Here is a 26,667-nt window from a genome sequence, read left to right as displayed (position 1 = left end):
TGTGTCATTCCAGTTCAACTCCAGCTGCATGTTTCATCACTGTAACATAGATTCATAATCAGGGCCGTAGCTACCGTTGAGGACACTGAGGTCATTTTATTTTATTATGTTATTTTTAATTTGTGTGTGTGACTTTGGGGGTATTGGTAACACGGGAGTTTACATTCTAAAATAAAAACAAAACTTATACATGGTCTTTTATTAGATGACTCCAATATCTGTAGACTGTATCTTGACCAATTTGAATACTTTTAAGCCAACAAAATAATAAATGAAGAAAGGTTTCAGCACATCTCCCCCCAGGATTTTATTCCTGACAGCATGATGAAGGCATTGAAACACAGTTTAGACCTGCAGGTTGGGAAATTTAAAGAGAATATCAATGAATAAAATCCAAAAAATCCAATTGGATATTAAAATACACAACTTTTTGGTTTCTGATAAAAAACTATGTGAGGGTGGGGGCATCCTGCTGACCAAGTGGTTAAGATGCATTACCATGTAAATGCAATGTGTCCAGTTTAATTCCAGCTGGGGGATTTTTGTTGCATGACATACCCCTCTCTCTCTCTCCTCATTTCCTGTCTGTCTCTATACTGTCCCCCAAAAAAGAATAGTTTGACATTTTGGGAAATATGCTCATTTGCATTTTCCAAAATGTGGTCAATGTTAGATGAGAAGATTGACACCACTGTCTGTACAGTAAGAAGCTGCAGTCAGTTAGCTTAGCACAAAGACTGGAAACAAGGGGAAACAGCTAGCCCGACTCTGTCCAAAGGTAACAAAATCTGCCTACCAACAGCTCCCAAGCTCACTAATTAAAATGTAATATATAGTGTGTTTATCTGTGTAAAAACAACATGTGCTTTTAGATTCATATTTACCTTACAGACATGAGAGTGGTATCAATATCCTCATCTAAAGGTACAGTGTCAGGACACTACAGGATTTGGTGGCCTCTAGTGGTGTGGCTGCAGTTTGCAACCAACTGAGTTCCCCTCTGCTCACTCCTCCCTTTCCAAGACTGCAGTAACGGGAGGCACAGATTGCAAAACTGGGGTAACACTGTTCTCCTCGCTCAGAGACCATCCTTACCATAATAACACTACTTTAGGGGCAACGGAAGTCAGACGGCAGCTGGCGGTACCACAGTTTTGCACTCTGCGGCTCACTTTAACACAGTTTCACAAGCGTGTTGGAGAACTACCGTGGCCTTCAGGTAACGTAAAAATGTGAAAGGCTCTCTAGAGCCAGGGTTTGGGCTACTGTAGAAACATGGCGGAGCAAAATGATGGACTCCGTGAAGAGGACCCGCTCCCTATGTAGATATGAATGGCTCATTCTAAGCTAACGATTCTTACGCTGCCCTCAAATGAAACTTGTGAGCTTGTGTTCACAACATGAGAAGTCGTGTACACGATATGCTTGGCGTTCAAGTGGTTAAGCCGTGTGAACACCGCTGCTGACAAACGGCAATATTAATGTTACTGTCGGCGTCTAGAAGCCATAAAGGCTAACAATTTAGCAAGCGGGTAACATAATGCAGGAAATGGAAAGGCATAATGACAGAGGAAAAAAATGAGGCCGTTGGGAATATCAACAATAAACAATATAATATAAAACAATATACGACTAAAATTACAATATATTCACTTATGCACCGAAAAATTAACTTCCATGGCCAAAACCTCGTGAAATCAGTCGTGAATACCAGAAGAGGGGGGGCATTCATACGGACTCTTCTCGTAAAAACACGGTAAACACGACCCCATTTGAAGGCACCATTAGTTTCAGGTGATTATACACTAATGAAAACATAGTAAGGAATATTCCATTTCTGCTTATAGATCCCCTGAAATGTTACACACACTGCTCCTTTAACTCTCTTCAAAGCAAATAGGCGTATTTCCCAAAAATGTTGAACTATTCCTTTAGTTTGGGGTTGTGTTGGGATGACTTCATGATGACCTCAGTTGATCTCCAACCCTGGCTGCTACGGCCCTGCTCATAATGCTTTCTTGTGCTTAATGATATCATCGATGGCACTGTTTAGCCTCCATATAAATTGAATGATGAACTGCTGTGGTCTTATCTTGTATGTTTTTTGTTTCTTCTTTTCTTTTCCTTTATTGCTATGGACCCTCCTGTGTGTCTGAAATAAAGTTTGAATTGTTTATTTGTGTTGAATAAAACTGTAATAATAGAAAAAGTGGCACGTGAGTCTGAGTCATTACCACACCTCATATTAAACTTATGATGTCATGGTACCACTCATGTTTTCCAAGGAGCGACCAGAGCAACAGCAACAAACACTAGTCACGTGGTGGTGGAGTCACGTGGCTATCAGGAAGCTGAGATCTGTTTACCTAGAGGTGTCATCCATTCACTGCGACACCGAGCATCCTTTATATATGTGATGAATTCACTAACTACTCGATATCCGTGCTGATAATGTCCTCCTCCATCACCCCCTTGTGACCGTCACCATCACCATCACCATGGCAGCTTCTAGTTACACTTGCATCCACGACAGCGCCACAGGTTCGTCTCTTCTCTTTAATATCTCTCTGGCGTCAATTGATCTGTGTTTCTCTGCTTCATGGTTGCTCCAAATACACCGCAAACTCTCACCTGCTCAGGTCGAATCACGTCTGTTCATGTCTCGATTGATGTGATTGATATCTATCTGTCTTATGAAAGGAAAATACTTAATATCAATGTTAAATTGATGCTCCTGCTGTATCTCTCTGTTTACTCAGTTAAAGCAACAATCCTCAATCTCAGGTAATTTATACAATGAGTGATTTAAAAACACAGGTGCGTCAAAGCTTAAAGGGACACTCCACTGATTTTACACATTTGTGTTGTCATGAGTTTATAGGCTACTTCCCAGCCGGTGAAAATGGTTGTACTGTTTTATGAGGCTCCGAAAGGAGGAAGTAACCCTGATGATGTCATCAGGTGTTATCTCGGATTGGATTTGAAACCTAAAATTTTAAAAGACCTGTTCACACCTGGCATTAACATGCGTCCTCAGTGATCGGAAGGAAAATACTTAAAATCAACGTTAAATTGATGCTCCTGCTGCATCTCTCCGTTTACCCAGTTAAAGCAACAATCCTAAGTCTCATGTCATTTATTCAATGAGTGATTTAAAGACACAGGTGGCGTCAAAGCTTAAAGGGACACTCACACTGATTTTACACATTTGTGTTGTCATGAGTTTATAGGCTACTTCCCAGCCTGTGAAAATGGTTGTACGGTTTTATGAGGCTCTGGAAGGAGGAAGTAACCCTGATGATGTCATCAAATACAATCCGAGATAACCCTGATGATGTCAAAATAGTTACAGATACATTTTCTGTCGATCAACAAACCGATTATTCAACTACCTGTTGCAGCTCTGAATGAAAGATGATATCCAGTTATTAGCATTATAGGAAGTGTTTTTTGAACTTGATTCATACAGGGACAAAAAGTCCTGATATGTCTTCCTCTTCTGCTTCAGTGTTGACTGATTTAGTCTCTTGTGAGTCCCCCAACGTAATAAAAAGTTCTATACTAGATCTCTTGAGTGCCTCTTTAAATATTTGATTAATGCGCATGATGTTTAAGGTTAATTATCTGAAACCGTGGATTTCTTTGTATTTGCCACCAGAGAAGGACCGGCTCCTCTCCCCCGTGACCAGCTATGGGAGACCTCGACCCACTGCTCTGGTGGACTGTGAGCCCCCTGAGAAGCAGGAGGAAGAGAAGGAAGAGGAGGAAGAAGAGGAGGAGGCCCTGAGGAGGCAGCTCAAGTACTTCTTCATGAGCCCTTGTGACAAGTATCACGCCAAGGGACGCAAGCCTTTCAAACTGGGCCTGCAGCTGCTCAAAATCATCATCGTGACCGTGCAGGTGGATGAAGCTTTAAGCTATGAGTTGATTACTTCAGAACACAATGAATGCTGCTGTCTGTCTGTTTGTGTAGATCTGTGCCAGTTTGTTGTTTGAAGCTGATTTGTTTCATCCCCTGCCTCTGCTGTCTTAGCTGGTGCTGTTTGGACTGAGCAACCAGATGGTGGTGACATTTAAAGAGGAGAACACGGCTGCATTCAAACACCTTTTCCTGAAAGGTTATCAGGACAGCGTTCCTCAGGCCGTCCACACGCAGAAGGAACTGTACAGCCGCATCGACTTCGCCATAGAGCAGGTAGCCGAATAATAACTACGAGGAGTCATTTCAGAGTTTTATAGTACTGCCTTAAAGGGCGGATTTACCCAGACTATAAAAAAAACACATTTTCTCTCTTACCTGACACACACTTTTAACCACATACTTCACTCTGGACAGTTTTTATTTATGCAAACTTGACCTACACTGAGCAGTGCCTGAATTGGACCAAAAAAGGTGCCAGTAGCCTATTTCAGCAGTTGCAAGACATGATCATCACATGTGTCTTGGATATATTTATACGTATATCTTGGTAATATATCTCCACTTCAAATGTATTTTTGTATGCATTACATTACATACATTAGACCTATACGACAGACGTTAACACAGTTTGTACATAAATGTATATTTGGTTAATAAACATTTTTTATGTAGCTATTGATACCAATTGTACACATATATAATAATGCATGTATGCTACAATAAAACCATATTAACATTTGCTAACTAGCACTAAACACAAAATACAGCTGAGACTGATGGGAATGTTATTAGTTTTAGTTATAAACCAAAATATTCGGACACATTTAAACATTGACCTGATGATGTAGTGGATGTTTAGATGTTTCATGTCAGACAGAAAACTTTGGATAATCCACAGAAGTGGATCCCAGAGTAACAGGGACACAGTTCTGGAAAGAGTCATTGCTGTTAGTTTAAAGGAGCAGTGTGTAGGATTTCGGGGGATCTATTAGCAGAAATGGAATATAATATTCATAACTATGTTTTCATTAGTGTATAATCACCTGAAACTAAGAATCGTTAGCCTAGAATGAGCCCTTCATATCTACATAGGGAGCGGGTCCTCTTCACGGAGTCCGCCATGTTTCTACAGTAGCCCAGAGCAGACAAACCAAACACTGGCTCTAGACAGAGACTTTTGCGTTTTTACGTTACCTGAAGGCCACCGTAGTTCTCCGATACGCTTGTGAAACTGCGGTAACGTGAGCCGCAGAGTGCAAAACCGTGGTACCGCCAGCTGCCGTCTGACCGTTGCTCCTAAAGTAGTATATTATGGTAAAGTGGGTTACGACGCAGTCTTGGAAAGAGAGGAGTGAGTGGAGGGGGTACTTGGTTGGTTGCAATCTGCAACCACACCACTAGATGCCGCCAAATCCTACACACTGCACCATGAATTCTCAACTTTCTGTAGCAGAAATCTAGCTGTGTTACCATAGTTGTTTTTAATCCCTTTACCTGAAAGTAATCAGAATAATGCAAAAACTGGGCAATACATTACTACACTGCATGTAAACAAATTGATAGTATTTTTGCTATTGCATCTTCTTCTATTGTAGTGATTTGGCTTTCCAAGATGTCAGCGATTAACTTGATGAGTATAATGCGATTATTATTAATAAATACAGGCTCTAGAGAGAGCCTTTCACGTTTTTACATTACCTGAAGGCCACTGTAGGTTCTCCGATACGCTTGGAAAGGGACTGGTGAGCGGTGGCGTATTCGGTTGCAACCTCACCGCCAGATGCCACTAAATCCTACACACTGTACCTTTAAATGAATTTTGAAAGGCTGAGGGCACCATAGAAGAAATTCACCTCCATTATATTGAGGTGGACGCAGAAACATCCCAAAATCTGGAGGATATAAAATCAAAACTACTACTACAAGGTACCTTTTAAAGAGAGAGTTTCAGTGTCACATGTTTTTTTCACCTTGAAAAGAAGATATGATACCCAAGAAGAGCACCATTATTAAGCTTCTGTTCTTTTTTGTTAACATGTCTCAAATTCAGGTTTAATTCTCTGCTTCTCTTGTCCGCTTCAGTACTTGGCTCTACCTCAGATCTCACTGGGGCTGTATGCATACGGGTTGGGTGAAAACGGAAGTGCGCTCTCCCTCTGCCAGAGGTACTACAGGAAGGGCACCATCGACCCCGTCAACGACACCTTTGACATTGATCCCCATGTTCGCACCGGTAGGATGACCTTTATCTTCCAGCTTTTCTCTCTTTAGTGTTCGTTGAATGTGTCCCCGGGTATTTGACATTAAAACCAGGCAGCCTTGTTATTTACTCAGTGCCAGTATTTTCTCGGCCCTTGAGGAAATGACTGTGTGAGTGAGTCATTGTGTTGCTGCTCCACATATGTCAAGAGTTGCCCTGCAACTCTGCCCTACTTTAAAAGGCTTGAAATAGTTCCTATCACCAAAAACGCAACACAAAAGCTTTTTCCATAGACTTTAGTAGCCTTGGGAAAGGAGTTATTTGCATACAGCTGCTGATTTGGCAGAGATGACTTCTGGCATTTCATGATAAATCTTGTGACAAAAATAAAGTAAGACAAATAAAAGATCTCCAAAGAGACGATTCTGCTTTTAAATGCCATGAGGAAGTGCGGTTTGTGTTTCATGTGATGAGGAAAAAGGTGGTTTTAAAAATTCCCCATTTGTTTTATTAGTTCCTCTAATGCTATTTCCTGATATTTGTTTTCCAGAATGCGTTGGAGTGAATCCACTGACTTACATTCCTGCTCCAGGAAACAGTGACTACAAGAATTTCACTCTCAAATTTTACAAGTCAGATGATATTATGTTTGTTTTTTTGTTTACATGGAAATTACAAAAATAGGGCTGTCAATTGATTAAAATATTTAATTGCAGTTAATCGCATGACTGTCCATAGTTAATCGTGATTAATTGCAAATTAATCACACTTTTTTGTATCTGTTCAAAATGTACCTTAAGGGAGATTTGTCAAGTATTTAATACTCTTATCAACATGGGAGTGGAAAAATATGCTGCTTTATGCAAATGTATGTATATATTTATAATTGGAAATCAATTAACAACACAAAACAATGACAAATATTGTCCAGAAACCCTCACAGGTACTGCATTTAGCATAAAGAATATGCTCAAATCATAACATGGCAAACTCAAGCCCAACAGCTGTCAGTGTGTCAGTGTGCTGACTTGACTATGACTTGCCCCAAACTGCATGTGATTATCATAAAGTGGGCATGTCTGTAAAGGGGAGACTCGTGGGTACCCATAGAACCCATTTTAATTCACATATCTTGAGGTCAGAGGTCAAGGAACCCCTTTGAGAATGGCCACGCCATTTAGCCTCCTTTATTGTCAAGCTAGTATGACATGGTTTGTACCAATTGATTCTTTAGGTTTTCTAGTTTCATATGATGCCTCTTCACTCTAGCTTTAAAACTGAGCCCGCTACAACCTAAAAATTGCAAGTTGCGTTAATGCATTAAAGAAATCAGTTGCGTTAAAACATTTTTGCAGCCCTAAAAAAAAAAGGGTGTTATTTTTCTTTACGGTGTTAACTATTCACATTGAATTTTATCTCTCTTTCCCATATTTGTTTCCAGGCTGATCAATGTAACAATTGACTTCCAGCTGAAGGCCATCAACATTCAGACGATTATAAACAATGAAATCCCTGACTGCTACACCTTTGCTATCACGGTGAGCTATCTCTTCTGTTATTTCTATTTAAATAAACACCCTGCTTTACAGTAAAATCTGTATCAGTAAATCTGGCCTAGTTAATCTCAACTGTGTATTTGCAAGTTGTATGTTAAAATGACAAAGAACTTTTGAGATGAGAGTTGAGATAAACTGATGGAGATGTGTGAACATTTCCAAGCCCAGAGGTTGTATATTAACTCTGGTTCTTATCTGGTTGTAATCAGATCGTCATGGATAACAAGGCGCATAGTGGCAAAGTTAAGATCAGTCTGCAGAACCAGGCCTCCATAAAGGAGTGTAAACACCCCAACGTGTCTGGACATGGTGAGTTGCAATGAACACATGATTTGTGCAGATATTCACTCTCTGTCTCTGTGATTTTCTAATTCCACTCCTCTTTTTCTGTCAGCGGAGAGCTACGCTCGGGAGTTCTTCGATGTGCTGGTGGCGTTCGTCTGCCTGCTGTCCCTGCTGCTGTGTGGGCGCTCCATCCTCAGAGGCATCCTCCTGCAACACGTAAGAAAGCAACATTTATGTGTTTATGTTGTGAAAACACTGTTTTACTTGGTCGTTGGTACCCATCTACTGAGCATCAGTGATATCAGTGAGGTGAGGCACCTGCGCAGAGCCCGAAGTATATTAAAAGACAACACCCACCCCTGCTGCCGTCTGGCAAACGATACAGAAGTATCCGCTGTCGTACCACCGCACAGAGCGGCTTCTGTCCTCAGGCTGTGAGACTCATCAACTCATCCTCCTTACTCCACCATAAAAAATAGTTTTTTTTTTGTTTTTTTCTTGTGTATTATAAAGGAACTACAACTCCATTTCTTTGTGCAAACCTGTGTTGTACACTTACAATAAATTAACCTTGACAGGAACATTTAGATCTTGTACGTACCATTTACATGCACTTTTCTAAGTTCAATCAGACTGTGCACAATATATTTTGTTGATTTAAATACACAGAAATTAAAGGTGATCCGTGGAGTTTTCTTTTAGAAAAAAATTAATGAGTTTCCTTCCTCATAAAAGATTTTTGACTCTATGTTTTGGGGTTGTACGTCTGTCCATCCGTACGTTTTTGGTCATACCTCAAGAATTCATATGCTAATTATGACAATTTCACAATTTCACAATTTCAACAATGTCTAATACGAGAAAAAGATGAAGTGCTGACATTTTGGACAGACATCCGGGATATTTTGGCTTCACTTCTGTACAGTGGGAGGAAGTGGAGACGCGTCGTCCGTCTTTATATACAGTCTATGCTCCAGCTCTTAAACCCCTGGTAAAACCACAGCTTCTCCTTTTTACACTGCCATTTTTTATGAACTAAAAAAAACAGGAAATAGCATTAAATTGTTTGTATCCATTACATATTCAGGTAGATTTAAGCAAAACAGCTTCTCATCTTATTGATCATCTTCCATCTCCCTAACCAGGAGTACGTGCAGTTTTTCAAACACAAACTTGGCCGCCGTGTGAGCTGGGGAGAGAGAATGGAGTTCATCAACGGCTGGTACATTCTGCTCATCGTCAGCGACATGTTCACCATCATCGGCAGCTTCATCAAAATCGGGATCGAGTCCAAGGTAAAGTGTGACGCATGCTGTCACAGAAAAATTATTATCTTAATTAATTAAAATGTTCAGCTTTGCAGTACAGTGCTCGGTTTCTGGTAATTAATGACGTCGCTGTTGCAGAATTTGTCATCATATGACATATGCGGGATCCTGCTGGGAACCTCCACTCTGCTGGTGTGGGTGGGAGTCATCCGCTACCTCAGCTTCTTTCAGAAATACAATGTAGGTGAACAACACACACACACAAACAAACATAAAGATAATCTTTTTATCCTCTTTGTCTTGTGTGTCTGCATCACTGCTCTTTGTCTGAATATATTTTGGTCATTCCCTCCCTCCCTCCCTCCCTCTCTCTTTGTCTCACAGATCTTGATCGTGACTCTAAGAGCTGCTTTTCCTAACGTAATCCGCTTCTGCCTCTGTGCAGCTGCCATTTATTTGGGATATTGCTTCTGTGGATGGATCGTGCTGGGGCCCTATCATACCAAGGTACTGTACACACACACACACTGACTCTAACCAGGAATGAGCAAGCATGAGTCATTCAGACAGTCAGTCACAACAGCCTAATTATCTTCAACTGCCCTCCAGCATATCATCTTTTTTGCTGTGTATTATTAATGAGAGAAAGAAAAATTGACATTTATTAAATATGAATCATGACAACATTTTGTGGATAGATTGGTTTTGCTTGGTGTAATGTGTTCTGGCGGAAAGACAGCAATCAAACAACCTTACAAAACTAATGAAACTTCACGTGAGATGATACAAGACTGTGATTGAAAATGTGCAGTTAAACAAATTCACAAAAAAAAGTTAAATTCCATAAAGAATCATGCTAAAATTGGCAGTTTGTGGCGTTTCTACAAATTAAAGGGGTGCTTGAGGTGAACGGCGGACGAGTCGGGGTGATGACGTTTAGTAGTCTCATTTAGCCACTTGTTAGCAACAGCTTTTTTTTAAAAACGTAAAAGCTTCAAAATTCATGAGTGTGATATTTACTGATGTATTTTATATCGTAGAACAAAACATTAAAATCTCTTAAGCTTGCGTTAAACAAAGATCTTATTTCTGGTCTCTAACTAAAAACCCATTGACTTCCAGACGAGGGAACTGGAAGTGCTAAAATGCTAACTCATTTCCGGGTTTTAGGACTCATTCCTGCAGCACTCTATATTTCTATTGTATTTCTATGAAAGTGGTATCGATCTTCTCATCCAACTTTTGGCAAGAATGTGAATAAGCGTATTCCCAAAATGTACAACTGTTCCTATAACATACTGAAAAAGCTTTGTCCTCTCACCTCAGTGTAATATCCTCATTTAAACACTGTATTAATATAACTTGCCTTAATTCCACCAATGTGTGTTGTGTTGCTTGCGTACAGTTCCGCTCCCTGTCCAAGGTGTCAGAGTGCCTGTTTTCTCTGATTAACGGGGACGACATGTTTGTGACGTTCGCTGAGATGGAGAGCAGCGGCACGCTGGTGTGGATCTTCAGCCAGGTTTACCTTTACACCTTCATCTCCCTCTTCATCTACATGGTGCTGTCCCTCTTCATCGCGCTCATCACAGGAGCCTACGACACCATTATGGTACAGTTTCATTTGGTTGCACTCTCGTTTCTGAGCATTTTTTGTGGGGCTGACAATCAATTAAAATATTTAATCGCAAATTAATCACACGTTTTTTTATTTGTTCAAAATGCACCGTAAAGGGAGATTTGTCAAGTATTTAATGCACTTATAAACATGGGAGTGGGCAAATATGCTTGTTATATGCAAATGTATGTATATATTTATTATTAGAAATCAATTTACAACAGAAAACAATGGCATATATTGTCCAGAAACCCTCACAGGTACTGCATTTAGCAAAAAAATATGCTCAAATCATAACATGACAAACTCGCACTCACACACTGTCAGTGTTTTAGTGTGCTGAATTGACTATAACTTGCCCAAAACTGCATGTGATTATCATAAAGTGGGCATGTCTGTAAAGGGGAGACTCGTGGGTACCCATAGAACCCATTTTCATTCACATATCTTGAGGTCAGAGGTCAAGGGACCCCTTTGAAAATGGACATGACTTATTTGTCCTCGCCAAAATTTAGCGAAAGTTATTTAATCGCCTTCCCGACAAGCTAGTATGACATGGTTGGTAGCAATGGATTCCTTAGGTTTTGTAGTTTCATATGACAACCTAAAAATCACAAGTGTTAAAGAAATTAGTGGCGTTAAAACAAATTTGAGTTATTATGGCGTTTACTTTGACGGCCTTAATTTTCAGCCGTTATGCCAGCAGCCGTCATCAGTCCAAATTAAACTCAGCAACATGGTTGTGAATCATTAGTTTGTAGAAAATGTTCATCTTTACGTTATTTTCCTACAGGCTCAAACACAGGAGCAGGTACGAGTCTCCGATCTGCACGCGTTCATTGCGGAGTGCGCGGACACGCCCAGCTCTGGCAAGTTCCGCGGGCCCGAAGGGTCATCGTGCTCCTTCCTCTGCTGCTGTGAGTGGTGAGGAGGAGGAGGAGAAGGAGGACGAGGAGGAGGAGGAAGAAGAAGAAGAAGAAGAAGTGGATGCACAGAGGGAGTAAGCAGTGGGATTTCTGTCTCTCTTTAAAGCACTATATTTCCACTCTAGTGACAGCTGTCTGCAATTGCGCTTCTTTTTCCAAATACCCAGCAGGGACGATAAATGCCTTGAGGGTGAACAGACTGACCTTGGACCAGGTTGTCCTCTGTTTGAATTTTGCATTTAGATTTGTAGTGGAACGGCCGAGCGCACCGCACAGTCTCAAGCCCAATTACCTGCTTCGGCTTTTTGTACTGTATGAATAATTTATCGTCTCTTCCTGAGATGTCAGTTTGTTAGAGCTTTGATGACGAGTAGATGCCAGTAAACGTATTCATTGCTTTAGACTGGACACAAGGTCCACTAAGTAAAATGGATGCGCATTTTCACTAGAATGATCCACTATACACACCGGGTATTTATTATCATTTTAGTGTCCACATGGCTACCTAGGTTACAGGATTTTTGTTGCCTCTTGATTATGTAAATATGTGTACGTCCTCTGAATCTTCATAGCAGAAGTAGAATAGACACGAGATGACTCAAAAAAAAAAAAGAGGGATCATTAACCGCCGTGCGTATGCATTAGCTTCGTTTTCAGACAAGGCTGTTCCTCCACTCCAGTTTTCATTCTTTGCTTTGTTCACATCCTCCTCTGACCTGAGGAAGAGGATGGCTGCACGAGGAAGGACGAGCCCCTCAGCCAACCAGTTAGTCATCAATATGTATGAACTGTTTCAGAGCCAGGTGACTAATGCACATCAAGACAGAGACTCTTTACTGTTTGGTTTTAAGTGCTGCAAAGGCTGCAAAATAATATTCCTATAGAAAATGTAGGATTCAAGCAATGAGCTGAACAATGTGCTAGACTATATCCAGCCTTCTAAAGGCAGAGAGCAGTAACTACAGAAACAGTGAAGCTGAGAAAAGAGGGTGAAAGATATATATATAAATGATAAAACTTTTAATTTTATGCTGATTATTAGTCATCATCACACCCTTTGAGAGGGCGCAGGGAAAACACATCTACAAACAAGATATATTCTTGATTCTTCTTCAGCTGTCTTGTCCATTTGAACCAATGAGCTACTTTAAAGGTGCTCTATATAATATCCAGAGCATTGATATAGCATCAAACAACTATTTGGTACATTAAGATATGGAGAAGTGAAGTCCCTCCTCTTCCGGTGGACCCCAGGGGACCTCATTTCGGAAAGAATATGAACTGTAGTCAACGGCGAGAGACAAATATTTTTTTTGATCCCGTTTGAATTGCGCCATGAATCACACATACGATGTTTGTCAATTTAAAAGATAATTTTGCAAGTCAAGAAAGTCACAGTTTGTCGTAGTACCATTTAGCTTTGTGTGAAACCGCTCAGTGAACTACATCTCTCGTCTCAAACAATATACGTCACCAACACTAGCTAGCTAGCTAACTTAGCGATGTTTCATGCACAGATGAAACGTTATCTTACCTGATGTTTTTTATCCAGCGACTCCTGGTATTTTTATCAGCCGGGAAGAGAAAGAACGAGTAAGACCTGTTGCTGGTGTGAGTACATCCCAGTACGAAACACACAGACATCGTAGCTTCAGAGAGAGAGACGACACTTACACACGACTTTTGGGTGTGTAGTCTTATTCTAATTATGTAATTTCACAGTCTGACACTTAAACAGTTTTACAACAAACTGCGTCTTTCACGACTTGCAAAATAATCTGTTAAATTGACAAACATCGTATGTCTGATTCATGGCACAATTCAGGTTAAAAAATGTACTTGTCTCTCGTTGTTGACTACCGTTCATATTTCTTCCGTATAATAAGGTCCCATGGGGTCCACCGGAAGGGGCGAGACTTTGCCTCTCTATAGAGGAGTAATGTCTACCTGAGAAGAGAATGAAGTCTCTCTCTCTCTGAGTGTGTTATAATCAGAGCTTCTCTGTGCTTTGTTGACATAGCCGGGCCGGCTGTTGCCTTTGTTTTCACTGTTAGCTCTGTTAGCTACGAGCCACTGGCTCAGTCGTCGCCATGTTGAGAGCCGCGCAGAGGCAATACAAATGCTCCCAATCTGGCATTTAGCACCTTTAATAATTAATCTGTAACTAAAATACCTGTAAATACATGATTAAACTGTAGTTTAACCACATGAAATCACACAAATTCCATTAGAGTCAGACGCTGCAGAGGTGCTAGTTACTGCTACTCTGCTAAGCTTAGTTTATCTGGTGTTACGTTTTGGCAGAAAGAGAACAGGAGTTTCCTGGAACAAGAGGGTGAATTACTTGAAGCTAAGGCTCGCTGGAGTGCAGTCACTGCAAATTGTTTTTACCTCTTACATTTTTTTTTGTTCTTGTGAATTTTTCATGCATTTTTATGGTACGGTAAAATGTCAGAAAGTCAGATGCAGTTTTACATACATTTTGACCAAATTATGTAGTTAAAGTGTTTTGGCTTTTTAGGTTAGTGCGTAGGCAGCTTAGAGAGTTGTGTATATTTTATATAATGTGTCAGACTTTGAGGCCATGTGTAAAAGGGTAATAACTCTTTTTTTTATTATCTATAGGGTATCTCTGCAACCCAGCACTTCTTCATTCACCCTTTTAAAAGAAAAATTATATTCAGAATATCTTATTATAGAAACTTATTGAAGCAGTAATGTCATTTCAGCGTGCTGCTGCGTGGAGGCACATGAAGGGCACTGCTCAATGGACAAAATGTGTTTCAGGACTAAAGGGTACTTTTTTATATTGTTCACTTCACTGACATGCTACCTTAAATGAATGGATATTGTTTACAGTCACGACAACATGTGTTTACTTTTAATGAATGTTTATTCACACTTACTTATTTGCACTTAATGGAGACTGATGTACAGCTTCACTTGATTTAAATGTGTCACATGGGAGCAAAGCACTGTATACTGTAAGTAATGTGCATCTGTTGGTGTTTTCCTGACACTTATGGGAAGGTTCTTCAATGGCACTTTGATTTAACGGTGTTTTTCTTTACAGTTGTTTCCTTATATTTTATGCTGTCTTAATTATTTTTACCTCGTTCTGATAAAGAAGCAAGTAATGGCTAACAGGAAGTTTCTACGTTTCTGTATAGGAGGAACCTCATTTGTATTGAATCTTTTCTGTGACGATGCTGCCTTCTGAATGAAGTACTGAAGTTCTGAAGTACACGTCACGCAAATAAACTGGAAAGACTCTGAAATTGTGTCAATATTGTTGAGATAAGTAACCCAAGGCCAGTGTTATGGTATCAACACAGCAGACACATTTTGTGTCCATTTTAACAGTCAGCTGCTCAAATTCTTTTTTTTTTTTCTTTTTTTTTTTACACTTCATTAGATTTAAATGAGACATAACTATATCAATATACACAAGACAAAGAAAAAAATAAAATAAGAATACATTAAATTAAATAAATAGAAATAAATGAATAATATATATTTATATATATATATAAATATTTGATTTTAAATAAACAAACAAGACATAGCTATATCAATATACAAACATACACATGACAAAGAAACAATTAAATAAGAATACATTAAAATTTAATAAATAGAAATAAAACTAAATTAATTAATAAAAATATATATATTATATATAACATTTTGATTTTAAAGACACAAACAATACATAACTATATCAATACAAAAACATACACAAGACAAATGTAAAACAAAACAAAAAATATATTAATTATTAAATAAATAGAAATAAAACAATAAATCATTAAAAATATATACAAAAATAATAAATACATTTAATAATACATTTAAAAAATGTTTCTCCGACATCTAGTAATCACCAATGTCCAACTTCATTCCACCATAGTCAACATAAAGCGAGGTAACAAGGCTTCCATCCTGCTCCTAGTAGAGGAGCATATCAACCATCTCCAAATTCACTTTCCAAGTCTGTGTGTTCAAGATAATTAATAAAAGGACCAGCTGTTTATATGATATTCAATCATCTAAAATATTATCACCACAATGATATGTCATAGTGTTATTGAGATAAGCATCATGTTTGCTTAAAATACTTTTATTATTTACACCGTTGCCACCAAAAATACCCAGAAAAACCTCAGTTTCAGCAATGTAAGCAGTAATGAGAGAATCTGTAGGCCAAAGGTCAAAGGTCAACTTTAAAGGAAGTTAAAACACAGTTGTGTTTTAAACAAAAAACTAATATAGGAACGCAAACATGCTCACAGTGATAATGCTATTGAAATTTAATACATAAGATCTGCCAAAGGTGTGCTCTAAGGTGTACTCTGCACTGTGTGCTGAGATAGGCTGCTATAGAAAATAATAGATATGATACAAAGCTTGGATTGCATGAAGCTGATGAGCCCTTAGTGTGTCGTGGTGGTCTGGCACCACTAGAGGGAGAGAGCAGGCTCTGTCTGCAGTCACCAAGCAACCAGTCACAGGAAATCAATACAATCCAGCAGAGCCAGAGAAGAAATAGGATAGGAAGATAAAAAACACAGATACTTAAGGAGGAGATGAGGGTGAATGAAACATTAAGAAAGGGAGCGGTTTGTTGCCTTCATTAAAGATAAATAATGCTGACTGTAGAAGTAAAGTGCTTAACCTTTAAGTCTACCATTACCACCAACTTCATTTTCTCAACACAAGGTAAATGGGCGTAGAGTCAGGGTCAGGCTGTACCAGCCAGAGAAAAACACACTGGAGATACAAATGGACAGAAATGAGAGAGAATATGGGATGGACAAAGATCAAGGCAGATACGTGCACACTCACTCCTCTTAGTGCAGAAGAGCTGTCCAATATCCTCAGTACCTGCATGCATTATTTACTCAAGGATGCAACCGGGGCTGAGACGAAGCACTTAGAATCAGACTGACAGGAACTGGCCTTCCTTCAGGGTAAAGATGATTAAACAGGCTCATAGAGAAAACATACATAAACTACAGTAGGACAGAGGCTGGCTGCTGATTTCCCATCCTGGTTAACTGCATTCATATGGGAAAGCATTGGGAAGGAATAACTTAATAAATAAATGAGATAAATAATATAATAATAATTATAGCAATAACAACAATTATAACAATAGCAACAATTATAATAATAATAACAGTAATAATAATTTTAAAGTCAAGGGAGGGCGTCGCCCTGTCCACTGGCAGCGAAGCATAACCGGAGCACCGTCAGGGACCTCCAGAATGGGTCAGCAGGGTCATCGTTTCATTTTGTAGTTATGGATATGAAATTGTATTTATGCAATTATTCATTCTCTCTCTCTCGCTCTCTTTCGCTCTCCATATATATATATATATATATATATATATATATATATATATATAATTGCTGTCAATTGATTAAAATATTTAATGCGAGTAATTGCATGATTGTCCATGATTAATCGCAAATTAATCTTTTTTATCTGTTCGAATTCTATTCTTTACCTAAGGAGATTTGTCAAGTATTTAATAATCTTATCAACATGGGAGTGGGCAAATATGCTGCTTTATACAAATGTATGTATATATTTGTTATTGAAAATCAACTAACAACACAAAACAATGACTAATATTGTCCAGAAACCCTCACAGGTACTGCATTTAGCATAAAAAATATGCTTAAATCATAACAATGGAAACCCAAGTCAAACAAGCAACAACAGCTGTCAGTGTGTCAGTGTGCTGACTTGACTATGACTTGCCCCAAACTGCATGTGATTATCATAAAGTGGGCATGTCTGTAAAGGGGAGACTCGTGGGTACCCATAGAACCCATTTTCATTCACATATCTGGAGGTCAGAGGTCAAGGGACCCCTTTGAAAATGGCCATGACAGGTTTTCCTTCCCAAACTTCAGCTGGAGCGATATTTAACCTACTTTGCAACAAGCTAGTATGACATGGTTGGTACCGATGGATTCCTCAGGTTTTCTAGTTTCATATGATATGAGGATCATCACTACCATTAAAACTGAGCCCGCTTTGGCCCAGCTTTGCAGCGCCCTCAGACCCCTTTAGGAGAGATCAGAAACATCCCTGATTGATCCTTGTTTCTTTATCTGCATTTGCATTAAGATCATCATCGTATGTATACAGTGCCTGGCCCACACACTGCAGGAGAACACACATGATGTACTGATAAATGTATTGCTCAGGCTCTTCTATGTTGCCTGTGCATCGTTCCTCTTCTTCATGTGTTGCCTGTCGGTGAGCGCTGTAGCATGCTGCATGTTAATGACATGCTGTGCTGGCACGTTGCGCTCTTTAGGGAGTCCACGCTGTGCACAGAGAGCAGCAGCTGCGCCCGCGTGTGCTAACCTGTGTCTGCCTGGCATTCATTCACACACACACACACACACACACACACACACACACACACACAACATTTATAAATTAATTGATTTATTATACTAATATTTGCGGCATTAGAGTGTGAAGTAGTAATATCTCTCATGCTTTTTGAAGCCAATTGTGCTGAGAGGGGTTCGATTAGTGAATACCTCTTGAAAAAGATGGCGACTGAGTGTCTGATGTGATGGGTGTGTCTCCCAGTGCTTTCTTGTGTGGTTTGGCTGGCTAGCAGGAGACTTCTGTGCAATCTGACTGTACATGAAACACAATGAGAGCATGCCTGTATTTGCTAATGTTTCAATAACTAATGTGTTGTGCAAGAGGTTGTCAGAGGTAGCAGACCCTTGACTGGAGGCCAGGTTTTGGGGGGCTTGACTGAGCGCCAGCCCCTTTTGTGCTGTGGCTGCCCCAGCTGGACTATGGGCCGGGAGGGGAAAAAACAATGAGATAAATAACACGGGAACTGTGCAGCGGGAGTACACAGCCCTGCCTCTTCCTGTCTCCGCTGCCGCTCACCACTGCCTGTGGGGAGAAAAAAACACCTTCCTCTCTTTGTTGCGGCTGGTTGACCATGCCAATACGTCCATCAGCATCGAGCCAGCAGGCATCGAAATCCCCCGGAGTTCCCACCCTCTTCCTGGTCTCCTTCCATGTCTTTCATACACTTGCACACCTGCATGCACACTGTATGGATCACGTGGTCACACAATGAAATGAAATGACACGCGGCTACAGTATGTGGGTTTCATTTGAAACTAAATTCAGTTTAAATGACTTGATTAATCCTGCAGATATGAATGGACCTTCATTTATGGTTCAAAAGCAAGACAGGTGGCATTGTTGAACAGCAGATAACACTGAGCAATAACAGCCCAGTCGCACAGCAGTTTGTGAAATAGGCACAAAATTGAATGTATTGATTCGTGTACATAGACACGAATTTAAAAAAAATTTCGTGATGGTCAGCACGAAATCAATTCGTATGTAATCCACGTGATTGTGAACCACAAAGTTTAGAGAGCGGCCAAAAACACAGGACTTTTTTCCAGAAGGCCGGTGTTCGTTTCCTGTGTGAAACCATAATTCAAAGTTGATTTATTTGGCAAAAAAACTACAACTTCTTTAGGTTTATGCAACAAATCTACAACTTCTTTAGGATTAGGCAACAAATCTACAACTTCTTTAGGTTTAGGCAACAAATCTACAACTTCTTTAGGTTGAGGGACAAAACTACAACTTCTTTAGGATTAGGCAAAAAACTACAACTTCTTTAGGTTTAGGCAACAAAACTACACCCTCTTTAGGAATAGGCAACAAAACTACACCCTCTTTAGGATTAGGCAACACATCTACAACTTCTTTAGGTTTAGGCAACAAAAAACACTTGGTTAAGTTTCGGGGAAAATATTGTGTTTTGGGTTAAAATAGCTACGAACACAAAGACAACTACACATTGTTGGTTTCACATGGGATGCGAATCCTGGTCTCCTGGGTGAAAACCCTGTGTTTTTTGTCCCATCCATTGTCCCTGACCTCCACCCTTTCTGGAGTTTCACACTATCTATACTAAAGCTCCTGACTTCCGCTTCTGTTCCTGTCATAATTAGTTATTTTTCAACCAGAGGGCAAAGCATAGAGATTTCACGAGCTAAGGGGCAGAATAGAAATGTTTATTTTTTAAGTTGAATAGAAATCATATTGAAATTGAAGACTACCAATCAGCATTAGTAACGTGTCCCACATTGTCCAACAAAAACATATTTTTTGCCCCACATTTGGTTTGTTGGGATCTGGTCACCCTAACTTCAGAGGAACAAAAACAAATCTTCCTCTGGAAATCCGACAGATAAAGAGAGATGCAATCAGGTGCATGTTTTTTGCTTTTGTGCCGGACCATTTCCACCCTGTGCTCAAACAAATCTCCCCTCTCCAGCACTTGGAAAGAGAAGAGTGCAACCGCGGGCTCGGCATGAAAAGGAGACCGTCCACAACAGACCAGCACACAAAAGCCTGGCTCATGTAGACAAGGGCAGGCGGCTGCTGGGAGCCGAGCAGCAGCGAGGCAGACAGACAGACAGGCAGACAGGCGGCATGCCCACCCAGACTGTCTCTGATGAAAAGCCCCGTTCTGTTGAGGAGCACGGCACGCGGGAACAAAAGCTTGTAAAACCACGAAACAATGCCCTTCTGTGACTGAGAGAAAACACACAAGTTAACCCGAAAGGAAGGCATACTATATCTGCTACTTGCTGTCTTAATTTCTTGCTGGCGAGCTCACTCTTTACAATTAGTTTCTCCCAATTTCATCTCCGATCACTCAGGCTGTGACTGACTGAACTGGCAGACAGGTGCACATGTTAAACTGCATGGGAATTTCAAATTGCAATTTGACTTTCATGACAAAGAAACATAAAAAGTGCAATCTCTCGTACGCATTAGTAGCAGGATTACATCCTCATTTGGAAACAACTTCAATAACTACAATCAACAGGTCTGAAATGTGTTCAGAGATTTTAAACCCTAGATGCAACAGTCACATTGAAGGCAGACAATGCCTGCAACTTGATGCATGTGGGGCAGCAGTAATGCACCGTTAAAGGGTGTGTGTGTGTGTGTGTGTGTGAGAGAGAGTGTGTGTGTGTGCAGTGGGGCATGGAGAAAGGAAGAAAAGGGTTTGAAGAGGAGAGAAAAAGGGGTGCAGGGGGCCTAAAGAGGGAGGGCAACACACAACCGGGAGGAACTCGGGCAAGGGAGTAGGGTGACTTGCAAGAGGTGACATCATCCTTAATTTGAATAATCCCCCAGCCCGGGAGGCGATTGGCTGCGCTTAGAGAAAGCAGAGTTCTCCTGCTATTCGCTATTCACCCCTTTCAATTTCAGCGTGGCGCGCTGTCGTGTGCGAATGCTGCTTTCAAGGGCTCGTGGCAGCCTCCTACTTCTGAGGTTGGAAGTTGTAGAATATGGTTTTAATGATTCTGACTTCTTTTTCTTAGCTGTAATGTCATTTATAGTGATCAAGTGGAGTTATTCTGTGCCAGAAAGGAGCCTATGGTATGATGTAGTTTTTACAAGAAGGCACCCAGAATTTAATTTATTTTCTTTTTATGTGGTGTGAGAATGTGCTAGGTGTTGCCATGCCTCAAATAATAAGCTAAACAACCATTCCACCCTGCATTTATTTACTTTGCGGTAAACTGACTGGTAAGGCAGAGGAAGATAGTAGGGCCTGCCTTTTTTAACATAATTATAGTGTAGTGTTTGCCCATTTTTACAGGACATTCTGTTTTCTCCATTTGTTTTCTTAATCCTTTGTTGGAATTTATTTTTGATTTATTTTGTATGTATTCACACCCACAACTGACCAGTTTAGGGCGGATCCCGACTCCATACAAAGACATCTCTAAAGGTGGAAATTTAGACTGGGTGTAACTGATTATTAATTAATAACCACTGCAATCCATTTAGGTATGCCAGTACCTGTGGGTATGACTGTAATTCACCTGCGATGGATCCCCAGTGATTAACACCCTGTCCTTTCACTTTGTGCATTATACAGCTTCATTATACTTTTCCTAAAGCTCCAGATACCAGCTAGGCCAATCCTGTCCAGGAAGTGTAATATTCAATATCAGGTGTTTCCTCTGCTGCTTCAATTTTGACCATATTTTAAAATCTGTCTCTCTGAAGTCCCCCAACATTGTCCAAAATCAACAAACTAAAGCTGCAACTATAATAAATATTTTCATTAATGATTAATATATATAATATATAACTTTTCTCAATTATCTGATTGTTGTTTTAAAGGGACTGTCATCGGAGTCAAATCAAATCATTGCAGGTCGGTGTCCCATGCGTGCTCGCGTGTGGCTACGTTGTTCAGACAAGACTCCAACACAAACTACACGGAAGCACCAAAGTTCTATCTAGTGAAGCCCGTCTGTTAAACAGTGTTGCCCGTGGTTGGAGGACGCGGGGGAGACCGTAGCTTTGGTCTCCAGGGCCGGAGTCTCTGCTGTACTCTGCTCCTCTGCCTGCCTTCACTCAGCCCGCTCCTCCAGACCAACAGAGGTTTTCCGTGTCTTGTGAAGTGACGGGGCTCCACAGCGAGAAACGTTATCGTCTCCGACCGGGTGCCGGTTCCACATGTAGCATAACAAACATAAGAAAACATAACACCGGTGCCATGATACAAAAAAATTATATCTTACATTTAACATTTTATATGTACATACATAAATACACACATACACATCGCCTCCCACTCCCACACAGAGACAGGTCCAGCCTTCTTCCCACCCTTAGAGGTAAAGTTACAGAAAAAAATTACATAAAAATATTTTTTTAAATAATTTAATTAGTTAGTTAGAATTAAAAGTAATAAGTACCACAGTACTATAGTTCATGGTGGTAAGATAGAAACCTTAAACAAATTACTTAATTAAATAAATGTAAAGAAAGTGGATCATATCAGTCCAGTTCTGAGGTCTCTCCCTGTCTCTCAGAGAATTGATTTCAAAGTACTCCTGCTGGTTTACAAAGCACTAAATGGTTTAGGGCCAAAATACATTATGAACCATCCAGACCTCTCAGGTCATCTGGATCAGGTCTGCTTAGTGTCCCCAGAGTCAGAACTAAACATGCAGAAGCAGCGTTCACTTTTTATGCACCAAATATCTGTTCTTTTGCACTTTGTCGCAATGTTCTTGAATGTTTATGTAAAGCACTTTGAATTGCCCTGTTACTGAAATGTGCTATACATTATTAAAGTTACAGAAAAAAATGACATAAAAATATTTCTAAAAATAATTTAATAGAATTAGTTAGAATTAAAAGTAATAAGTACTACATTAGTATAGTTCATGGTGGTAAGATAGAAACCTTAAATACATTAATTAATTAATTAAATAAATGTAGAGGGGGGGAAAAAAGAAAACAGCAAGTAGAAAATAATAATTAATACGATACGATACGACTTTATTGTCAGTTTGCACTGAAATTCATTTTGCATCCATAGGCAACTCAGTTTGAGAGAAAGTACACATACAATAGACATACTGTTACCATAGACAGACAGACAAGTAAGACCCATCAGACAAAAAACAAAACACATCACAATTATTCATACATAACCCATTAAAAAATTACCAACTGTCCTCTGGATTTACATGTCTTTAGCAGCACATTCATTATTATTTAGCAACAAGATAGACTGATGGAAGGCGTTCTTTAGCCTGATGCGGTAATAATTAAGTTAATACCCTAGAAAGATTAAGAAGATTCTATATAACTAATCCAAGGTATGTTGTACATTAATATTGCCTTTTTACAACATCTCATAATTCCGACATTTCCTGGAGCACCTGAAGGCAGCAGCAGCCCTCTCCTCCGCCTGTCCATCCATCCGCTCACCGGTCTACTACCGTGTGTGTGTGTACGTGGTTGTCTATGTGTGTGTGTGAGAGAGAGAGAGAGAGAGAGAGAGAGAGTGGACTGAAGCGTCATTCTCCTCCTTTCTTCCTCTCAGTGAACGCGCATCACTTGAAGAGAAACACGGCGCTCGAGACCCAGAAGAAGTTTCTCCCGTTTTGTCGGCTCGTCTCGGTTCTCTCCGTGATTCTCTCCGGTTTACCCTCACCGTCACTTTATCTTCTCACTCTGACCGGAGGATTCAGCCGGTGGTTAGTGCTGAGCTGCTAACACTGGGGCGTATAGCTGGAGAGGATCTTGCTAGCACTGACTGACTGGTAAGTAAGGGCGAGACTGTGTTAGCATTTAGCTAACAATGCTAACGTCAAATAGTAACTGTTGCCAAGGCTAATTAACGGTTATCTTTAAAAACCATAATGTCCGTTACAAACCGTTAGTTGTACTTAACGTGTTATTACACGTGTTTCCACATTATAACACTAAACTAAAATATGGTGTCTCTTTGTTTGAATGAATATTTCTGTTAAATACGCAGTTTAAAATGTGTAAAAAGGTTTTGTTTTGGTGTATCATGGTGTGTTTTTGCCGCCCTGGTTCAGCTTCAGTGTGATCCCGTTGAGAGGGTCTGATGATGGGGCGGTGGCAGGCTGGCTGCGTGGTCAGGCTGGAAGTGCTCAACAGCCCTGTTAGGCTTAACCTAAAACAGATAATACATAACAAAACATATAATAATAATAATAATAAAACACACAGAACGTTTTCCCCTCTTTTTGAAACCATTTTGTCTGCTTTTTCCTTCCCTAAACTTTTCTTATCTCCTCCCTCCTTCTTCTCCATCCTCCATCGTGGATGCCCATTGTTCTGGTGATGGGCCGAGAAATGTGTCCTCCGGGGGGGGAAAGCCGGCAAAATTTAGGAGGCTAATCATTTAGCAGATGCAGTTTTCATGTCAACTAAATACTAATACCTTAGGGGCCATTTGTAGCATGTTAAAGCAACAGTTTTTCTCTCAGACCTCGAAGGGAGTGTGTGTGAAAATATCTCTTGAGATGGCTGTTGCACAGATTCAAGCTGGCATGTAATCAGAGGTGATTAATGTCACCCCCCCAAAAAGTGATCAGCTATTGTGGTGTGAGAGTAAAAGGCTGGAGGCTGGATGGAGGGGCCCATCCATATAGCTGCTCCTCCACTGACTCTTTCTGGTGAGTGAGACAGATTACACTCCCCTCTGTAGAACAATGGAGAGGAGAGAACACTGCCAGTCCACAAAGCCTGGCCAAGAGCATTTAATAAACTGCAAAAACATGCAAGCATTGGAAATCTTTATCCTCAGCCCACAACTCTATTCTCCTCCCCTGATGTGCTGGCAGACAGGGACATAAATTGTCTAAAGCTTTTGTGGCCATGGTGGGCATTGGATCGGGTCAATAGTGTGTGGCGATCAACCGTGAGGTATTGATGTCATCCTTAGTAAATGGCATCCCGGGGCGACTAATATGAGCACTTTTAAGACTCAGCCACGTAGGGGCTCGGAAACACTCCAGGACTCTTAAGTCAGTGGTGGGCTAAGCCATCAGCTAGACCGCCCCCCCCCACCCCATGGTGCACGGATGAGAGAATGGCTGACTCACAGTGTTGGTGGATGAGGCAGGGAAATGGAGGACCGACAGGCGGCCTAATGCAATCATGAAATTAAATTTAGCTGCCATTAAAAACCGCAGCTCTGTTTTCATAAAGTTATTTAAGATGGTCTTAAAGAGATTATTGGAGGATGCAGAAGGAGGATGTGGATTACTGCCTGAGGCATTTTTCTGTGTGGGGAGGATTTGACAGAAACTATACATGAATAAATGAAGCAGATTATTGTAATTCTGGAAAAGAAAATAAAGAAAAAATGGGTACAATAATGTCTTTTCTAGGGATGCACCGATATGACTTTTTCAGTTGCGATACGAATAGCGATACTTGGGCTTTGGGTATCAGCCGATACAGAGTACCGATCAGATACCAGTGTTTAATCAGTAAGCTGTATGTCTCACTAGGGTTGCACCGATATCGGATCGGATATCGGGCCGATACTGACTCAAATAGCTGGATTGGATATCAGTGACAGGGGTCGATCTATTCAATTAAATTCTATGTTTGTATACTCTATATATTATATACTGTAATTTTAATTCCTGTTTAGGTTTTGACCAATTTGTTGCTGCATGAAAAAGGTTACACTTGAATTGTAATTCCTGTTAATTTTGAAGATTTTTGGCCAAGTGGTTTGTGTACGATTTGTTATTTTAATGATAAATAACAATTCACTAAATATTCATCTATGTATTTATTTATTACATTTTGTTTTAAAAAGTTGGGGAAGCAATGTTTAAATCAAGTCAGATGTTTCCTTAAACATCAAAGAATGAAAAGTGGGGCTTTTGTGTGAACCTTTGTGGAAAAACTCAGTTTTACAGATTTGTCGATTAAATCAACTAATCAATTAGTTGACAAAAAAAAAATCTTAGTCTTCTGAGACCAAAATGACCGATTAGTCGACTAATCGACGAAGAGGGGGCAGTCCTAGAAATAATCAGCACCTATTTTTATAATTGATTAATTGTTTCAGTGATTTTCTTTGTCATATATGATAGAAAACTGAATAGCTATCTGGATTTTGGACAGTTGGTCAGATAAAACAAACAATTTGAATATGCCACCTTGGATTCTGGGAAGTTATTCTGGGCATTTTTCATCTTTTCTGACATTTTACGACAATTACGATTAATTAAGTAAATGAGAAAATGGCTGGCAGATTAATAGATAATGAAAATACGTGTTAATTGGCCCCTAAACTCAATTTAGTGATAATGATGATTACATTCCTTAGTTGCAGTTCTAACAGCAGCATGAGAATGAGAGCCATTGTAATAACTCAGATATATAACGTAAACCATCAACGCGCCTCTTCTGTTGAGATTATTGTTCCCAAATCATGCTTAAAAATTGTCGTCACAATATTGTCTTTCATATGCTTGCATTTTAGGGCAATTTAAATTCTAATA

General features: G+C 40.0%; 2 protein-coding genes across 4 annotated transcripts in view; both read left to right on the top strand.

Moving 5' to 3' along the window:
• Positions 1-2,286: 2,286 nt before the first annotated feature.
• Positions 2,287-15,053, top strand: mcoln1b (mucolipin TRP cation channel 1b). Of its 3 annotated transcripts, none has more exons than XR_012596649.1 (13): positions 2,287-2,541; positions 3,659-3,900; positions 4,034-4,195; positions 6,005-6,155; positions 6,673-6,754; positions 7,564-7,660; positions 7,888-7,987; positions 8,073-8,179; positions 9,109-9,258; positions 9,370-9,738; positions 10,637-10,843; positions 11,643-11,849; positions 14,401-15,053. XR_012596649.1 is itself a non-coding variant. In XM_074655630.1 (13 exons), exons 1-13 carry the CDS (start codon positions 2,499-2,501, stop codon positions 11,775-11,777), a joined length of 1,701 nt encoding a protein of 566 aa, XP_074511731.1. In that variant the 5' UTR covers positions 2,289-2,498; the 3' UTR covers positions 11,778-15,053. The 3 variants fall into 3 exon arrangements, 2 of the variants coding, with proteins under 2 accessions (XP_074511730.1, XP_074511731.1); XM_074655630.1 differs by having other exon boundaries at positions 2,289-2,541; positions 9,370-9,471; positions 9,616-9,738; positions 11,643-15,053; XM_074655629.1 differs by having other exon boundaries at positions 11,643-15,053.
• Positions 15,054-23,646: 8,593 nt separating this feature from the next.
• The window catches only part of prr36b (proline rich 36b), a 38,342-nt gene continuing 35,321 nt past the window's right edge, over positions 23,647-26,667 (top strand). The window contains exon 1 of the mRNA XM_074655628.1: positions 23,647-23,934. The gene's annotated coding sequence lies outside the window, so the exon portion shown is untranslated. The remainder of the gene's footprint in view (positions 23,935-26,667) is intronic.

This window comes from Sebastes fasciatus, chromosome 13 (genome assembly GCF_043250625.1).
Source record: "Sebastes fasciatus isolate fSebFas1 chromosome 13, fSebFas1.pri, whole genome shotgun sequence".
Classification (NCBI taxonomy): Eukaryota; Metazoa; Chordata; class Actinopteri; order Perciformes; family Sebastidae; genus Sebastes; species Sebastes fasciatus.
Note: the sequence above shows the minus strand (reverse complement) of the source record. Positions and strands in the feature narration are given on the sequence as shown.

Bases quoted from the DNA above. Each gene is read 5' to 3' on its own strand.
- mcoln1b (XM_074655629.1), top strand. From the start codon at position 2,499: ATGGCAGCTTCTAGTTACACTTGCATCCACGACAGCGCCACAG. The intron at 2,542-3,658 runs GTTCGTCTCTTC...ATTTGCCACCAG, and splicing joins CATCCACGACAGCGCCACAG to AGAAGGACCGGCTCCTCTCC. The intron at 4,196-6,004 runs GTAGCCGAATAA...TGTCCGCTTCAG, and splicing joins TCGACTTCGCCATAGAGCAG to TACTTGGCTCTACCTCAGAT.